General features: G+C 30.3%; 1 protein-coding gene across 22 annotated transcripts; it reads left to right on the top strand.

Moving 5' to 3' along the window:
- On the top strand, window positions 1-1,965 carry LOC122577491. Of its 22 annotated transcripts, none has more exons than XM_043748820.1 (5): window positions 7-167; window positions 262-435; window positions 533-605; window positions 685-784; window positions 1,790-1,965. In XM_043748820.1, exons 1-4 carry the CDS (start codon window positions 95-97, stop codon window positions 755-757), a joined length of 393 nt encoding a protein of 130 aa, XP_043604755.1. In that variant the 5' UTR covers window positions 7-94; the 3' UTR covers window positions 758-784; window positions 1,790-1,965. The 22 variants fall into 22 exon arrangements, 8 of the variants coding, with proteins under 8 accessions (XP_043604755.1, XP_043604752.1, XP_043604754.1 ...); XM_043748817.1 differs by having other exon boundaries at window positions 685-788; XM_043748819.1 differs by having other exon boundaries at window positions 685-792.
- The last annotated feature ends 4,863 nt before the right edge of the window (window positions 1,966-6,828 follow it).

Below are 6,828 nucleotides of genomic sequence, written 5' to 3'. Positions count from 1 at the left end.
TTGTTCGGTATTTTAGTGGTTCCTTATGGTATTTCATCCATTTGATCGTCTTTATGTAATAGTTTACATTTCTTTTGATTCATAGTAGGTTTTAATGTTTTCCTCTGTGGGTGCAGGTTATGTTGGTTATGGACATGGAAGTACCTGCATTTGTCCAACCTGTACAAGTATGTATTATTTTATTTATTTTAACTTCGTCTTTCCTATAGTGTTTCGTCCGCTTGTCTGCCTGATCTTGTGTGCATTGTTTTAGCGCAAGAGGAGGAGAGATTCCAAAAATGTGTAGGCGGCTCGTGAAGACGATACAGATGAATGTGCGAAGGCTCACTTCCCTGAGGAGAGTTCTGTCGGAGTCCTGGATATTCTCCTGTGTCACCGCTTTTGTGGTCAGAGCGATCTTCTCTGCTGTATGCTCCCAGTACATGGAGAGACTTCGTGAGATGTGTCTTGACGTTATTTTATTCATTTGGTTAATATTTCCATCTGATTATTGCCTCCTGTGTTTGGTTTGATTTATTGTTTTCCGGTGTAGGTTTTGGTGATTACGATTTAAATGGTGAATGCGGAGTTGTCTTCGTCAAAGGTTCCTTATGCAAACTGTCCCAGTGCGTACTTTGTTTTGTTTTATTATTTTTAATTTGTCTTGTGTCATTCATCTTTTATTTACTACATGTGTTGTTTCAGCGCAAGAGGAAGACGGGTTCCAAAATATGTGAGTGGTCCCAGAAGGTGCAGGCAAGAACGAAGAATCGTGTGACATTTGTGTTGATTATGTTCGATGCTTATATATATATATATATGTCGGAGATGAAAGAACACCGGAGCCCTCCTTTGGAACTTTGGGAAGGTCCCGTAATGTTGTAATCTAGATTCTACCATAGCCGTAATTGAACAATTGTCATTCAACCGGATTGTACTTATTTGAGATTCGTGACAGTGAGCTTGGGCTCGAGGCGACAATCAGTCGCCAACGTAGCCGCGGTCAAGGGATGAACGTTTGTTTAACAAAGGTATAGAGTAACAGTATAGCTCTCCTTAAAAGAAATAGTTGCAGCGATACTTGACAATAGACATTTCAAGGGTCTCTGTCCCGTGGCTCGCCACACGCAGACCCTGTCCTCCAGGTAAGATGGTTTCCAGATGTCGATGCGTCTCTGCAGTGCATGTTCAGCTAGCCTGAGGACCCGTTATAAATCTTAAGATTTAGTTAACTAAAGTCCTTCAAATTTACAAACAGTCTTTGTCCCAACTACGGGAGGATAGGGGAAACCTACTTCCTCACGAACGACGCTTCCCACTAGCAACTTTTCCTCAAGGGCGGCTGGCGCCCGTCTTTAACCACCGACATGAAAATTGACCAATTAACAGCAACGTCAATTTCCCTCACTTTCCGAACGGAGGCTTGCTCCACGAATCCGATGATCTCGTGCCCTTGGGCACACCCCGTCATAGTTTTCCTCGGTGGCATCATCGTGACGAAAATTCATTCCTGCTTGCGACTTTATTAACGAAAGGCAATAACGTCTTCGCGATGTGTTAACCAAGAGTCGGACTTAGATTTTGTGAGAGCATACCTCCACTATCCCGTTGACCGCGAATTCGTTATCGAACCTAGGATCATTGTCATTAGCGTCTCGAGTATCTAATTACCACGGTTACTTGTCGATATCTGTAACAATCATATTTGCTCTAGTCAATATCTTCTCTATTGCATAACGACAATGTCTAATTACAACGAAGGTTTCTTTCACGCCCTTAACCCCAGCTCTAATCATAACGCTTCTCCGACATATATATATATATATTATTTTGTTGGTTAAATCTTTAGTCAGTTTAGTTGAATATTCTGTAATATAATATTTGTAAAGTAGTTTTGTATATTTTATTGTGTTTATTTGATTATTAGTTGTTTAATTTGATAATAATAATATGTATATATATATATATATTTATTTTACAATATAAAATTTCTTTGAGTTTATTAATTTTAATATGTGACATCTTGCATTTTATTTCTTTACATGTGTTAGGTTGTGTATATATATCTATATGTGTATATGTCCCATGATGTAACTTCGTATGGAATTCTTTTAATATTAAAATGTTAGTTAATCTTAATAATGTAATTTCTTGTATTGTATTTTATTTATTAGATTATTGCTAGTTTGGTTTAACAATATAAAACACACACACATATATATATATTTTACAATATACTTGTCATATATAGTTTCTTTAAGTTTACTAGCATGTTAACTAGTTTTAATAATGTAGAATTGTATATTTTAATTGTTTTCTTTTTTTTTCTGAATTGTTAGTTGTCCGATGATGTTTAGCAATATAGTTTTCATGTGATATTCTTCAAGTTGGTTTTAATGATTTTATTTCTTCTAGATTTATTATATATATATATATATGTAGGTATGTGTTTCACAATGTGACTTGTATAAAGTGTTTCGATTTTAAACGCTAGATCATCTTAATACTGTAGTTTCGCGTATTATATATTTTTATATTTACTGGATTATTGATTGTTAATGATATAAAACACACACGTATATATGTATGTTTTACAATATAATATTCATATATAATTTCCTTAAATTTACCAACATATTAACTAAGTAGTATTGCGTATTTTAATCGTTTTTCCTTCTTTTACAGATTAATAATTATTCAATTTAATAATGTTTACAATATAATTTTTTATGTGAAATACCTTAAGTTTATCTAAGTGTTAATTGGTTTAATAATTTTATTACTTTTATATTTGTTAGGTTATATATATATATATATATATATATATATATATATATATATATATATATATATATAGATATATATGTATGTATTTATGTGTTTCACGATATGACTTTGAATATATATATTTTTTCAATTTTAATGTTAGTTTATCTTAACACTGTAGTTTGACGTATTGTATATTTTATATTTACTGAATTATTGATTGTTAAGAACATAAACACACACATATATATATATTTTACAATATAATTTTCATATATAGTTTCTTAAACTTACTAACATATTAACTAGTTTCAATAGTGTAGTGTTGCGTATTTCTAATAGTTTCTTTTTTTATTTTTTTTATTTTAGTTTTTTAGATTATTTATAATTTTTATATAATAATGTAGTACACACATGTACATATATATATATATATATATATATATATATATATATATATATATATATATAGTGCACGTATGTATATTCCGCATATGTACTATTTTTATATGTATTGGATTGTTATAACGTAATGTATTTCTTCATATCTGTTAGTTATTAGTCGTTTTGTGGATTTGTATTTTAGGTATTCCACATTTATTATTAAAATATGTATTCCTGTTCCGTTCTTTTTCCCTTCCTTGTTTAATTTCTTAATTTATTCAAATCGCGAATTAATCTTGATTGATTAAAATCATAGATCGTAGTTTATTCAATTGTCAAATCATAGATTGTTCTTAATTGATCGGCTAACCATTTAGATTGTCAATTCGTACATAATCATAGTTTATTAATTAGTTTGTTCAAATCGCGGGCTGCTCTTGATCGATAGAATTTTAAATTGTAGTTTGAATTGTTAAATCATAGATTATTTTTAATATATCGTTCAAATCGCTGGTTGCTCTAGATTGATGGAATTTCAAATTGTAGTTTGAATTAAATCATAGATTTACTCAAATCGCGGGTTACTTTGATTGATAGAATTTCAGATTGTAGTTTTCGTTACGGCACGTGCGGAGCGCGGGACGTGACACCCCCCCTCTTGGGGTTCAATTTTCCGAAGGAAATTTGACTGATCGTGTCCCTGTTTTGATTGTAAAACTTGTCGCCACCAAAAAATTTTCCATACTCCATTAATTCATCAATCGTGAATTTAATTTGTTTTCATTTCGCGTGGCTGATCTATGTTAAATTTTTAATATCCCTATTATTATATAATAATGCTGTATTATTTTGAATTAGTTATTATTCATTTTCTTGTTACAATCTTCCATTAGTTTTATTGTTATTCTATTAAATACTCATTGCTTCATTAAAAATATAATTTATTTTGCAATGCGTAAAAGTTACTACACGCACGTGTTGATTCAAAATGGCCGTTTGCAAATGTCTCCAGTATGTAGTGACTTTTATTAATATTGAATTTATTATTTATTTGTTAATTATTTATAATTTATTTTAGTAAATGAAGCGTAATCGAATTGAGATTAACATTATTTTGTGTTAATTATAGTCTATATAATTATTATATGTACTACTTGATGTTCATGACATTTCAAAATGGCCGTTTACGAATGTCTCTAGTATGTTATGACCTTTATTAATATTAAACTTATCATTTATCCGTTAATTATTTGTAATTTATTTTAGTAGATAGAGTGTAATCGAACTGAAATTGATATTATTTTGCATTAATTATGACGTGTATAACTACTGTGTGTATTTTCTTGCGCACGCGTAAAAGCTATGTTATGTTCATGACAATCCAAAATAGCTGTTTGTGAATGTGTTTCTACTAAGAATATGGTAATGTGTTCTTGAATTTTATTTAATACGAAATACTTATTATTATTTCCTTTTCTCTCTCTATTTTGGTGTGATTGGAGTTTGGAACAACAATAATAATGGTTTTGTATTCGTTATAATGTGTATGATTACAGTGTGTTACTTCAATGTCAATATCAAGTACAGTGTATTTTATTTAATACTAAGATAATTATTTATCTGTTATTTGTTCTTAATTCTATCTTAGTGCGGTTTAAAGTTCTAATAGCAATAATATTGTTTTGCATTTGTTGCGATGTGTATACATACTCTTTATGTTAATTTAATATAATAGCATTGTTGTTGAAACGTATAATTTATTATTGATGCTGGTTCAGTGCTTCATATCGAGTGGTTGTATTTATTGAGCGTTTGCTTGGTTAATTTAATTTAATATACGCATAGTGTGTTATCACCCGTCACTACTGCGTAACATAACCTTATTCCTTTACACCAGGCTTAATATAATAGTACCATAATAGCTTAATACGATATAACAACCCTTTATTCTAATTGTGTTTGTCGTTAATACTCGATTAACATACCTTGATTAATTTCTAGCTTATTTCTACATGTAACATAACTTTATCTGTTTATACCAAACTTAATGCGATAGTACTATAATAGCTTAGTATAATATAACAATCTTTTATTATAATTATGTCTGTCATTGGTACTTGATTGACTTACCTTAATTAAATTTTAACTTATTTCTAAACTATTAGCTATTTCTGTTTCTTTCTTATGAAGTTGTCGTTGCCTTGAGCTTGTGTTTGTCGGTTTTACATATAATTTTGGAGCTAATCTATACATTATTGATAAGAAATCATTATTGTTTATAGTTTCTACAATTCTATTCTTCAACGCTGTGTCGCTCGCTTGGAATGGTTACACGGCGCGTGTTGGTATCATCTAATTCTTCGTTACATTGTCAATGCTTATTATAACTACCTTTACTTATCCTAAAACTGTAAATATATATAAAAAGAAAACGCCATATTTCGTAAGTATTCACATAGTAAAATATTTTGTCCCTTTTTTGTTCGCTAAAACTGCTTCGTTAACATTGAGTTATTTTATTGTAATGTCGCTAATTTTCCTCGGTTTTTCAGTTTCCTGTTGGTTATTGGTAATATCTGCTTCAGCACTCCGTAAGTATTTACTTAAATTTGGTAGTAAGTTTCTTTAAATTGTGTTGGCTTCTGCGTATACCCTTTGATGTGATTAATGAACTTCTTTACTTTTATCAGTTTCTTTACAACGTTTTCTCCCCTTTTTAGGTTTTGATGGTTTACCTCAGTAGTTATTGCCTTCGGTATTCTTGTACCTGTGAGTAGAGTGGTCTCAAAATTTTCCACTGGGCAATCGTAAGTCTTGTTAACTTGAAATTGTAATTGTAGGGCATCCATTATTAACCAGTATTTTGCTTCTTTTAGTTTAATTGTAATATTATCATAGATTTTTAATAATATTATTTTCTTTTACATATACATATATCTCAAGACAATTGAAGTTAGTTTATCTATCCATTTCAGCTGACAGTTATGTTCTACGGAATGCAGCCATAACCTGTCTTTGTACGTACACTTTCTTTTCTTCATTTTAGTTTTTATTTTGCGCCAAGGCGCAAGTTTACTATCACCGAGCCAATTATTTAATCGCTTGCTAATGGCATTCAAAATATTAAATTTTGAAAATGTCATAGCTATATTAACCCATAAATATTTTGAATATAGTATTGTATGATACCATCTGTATTTTCCAAGAGGAGTTACAAGATCAGCATTTATGCTATCTATGTTAAATAGTAGATGTAATAACCAATAAAATATTTTTAATCCAATTGTAATCCGATTAATCCAATTTATTCAAGTTTTTATATAAATCTTCGAGAGATGATTCCCTATTTTCTCCTTCTTGATTTCTTTGAGCCCGTTCAACTAGTGTTGTTTCAGCCTGAAAATGTTTAGAATTCTTTTCCTCGGTTACCCTTTTTTCTTCTTTATTTACCTTATTCACAACCTGTTGATTTTCCTCTACCCTTTTGGAATGAATATTTTCACTGGAAGTGCTTATTATATTTAAATTATTATTTATTTGTATGGGACGTTTAGGAATATTTTCAGTAGATTTAGAATTATTCTTTGAATTTTTATTACAACCTTTTCTGCTTACAGATTCTGTTTTGAGTTTAGGGATAGCTATACTTTTATTCACTGTAGTCTGATCTTTCTTACAATTTAATGACTTGGCTCTGAG

Source organism: Bombus pyrosoma, unplaced genomic scaffold, assembly GCF_014825855.1.
Source record: "Bombus pyrosoma isolate SC7728 unplaced genomic scaffold, ASM1482585v1 HiC_scaffold_4725, whole genome shotgun sequence".
NCBI lineage: Eukaryota > Metazoa > Arthropoda > Insecta > Hymenoptera > Apidae > Bombus > Bombus pyrosoma.
The sequence above is the reverse complement of the archived record's forward strand: the minus strand, read 5'-3'. Positions and strand labels throughout refer to the sequence as shown.

Bases quoted from the DNA above. Each gene is read 5' to 3' on its own strand.
- LOC122577491 (XM_043748815.1), top strand. From the start codon at position 95: ATGTTTTCCTCTGTGGGTGCAGGTTATGTTGGTTATGGACATGGAAGT. The intron at 168-261 runs GTATGTATTATT...TTAGCGCAAGAG, and splicing joins CATTTGTCCAACCTGTACAA to GAGGAGAGATTCCAAAAATG. The intron at 436-532 runs GTGAGATGTGTC...TTTCCGGTGTAG, and splicing joins CCAGTACATGGAGAGACTTC to GTTTTGGTGATTACGATTTA.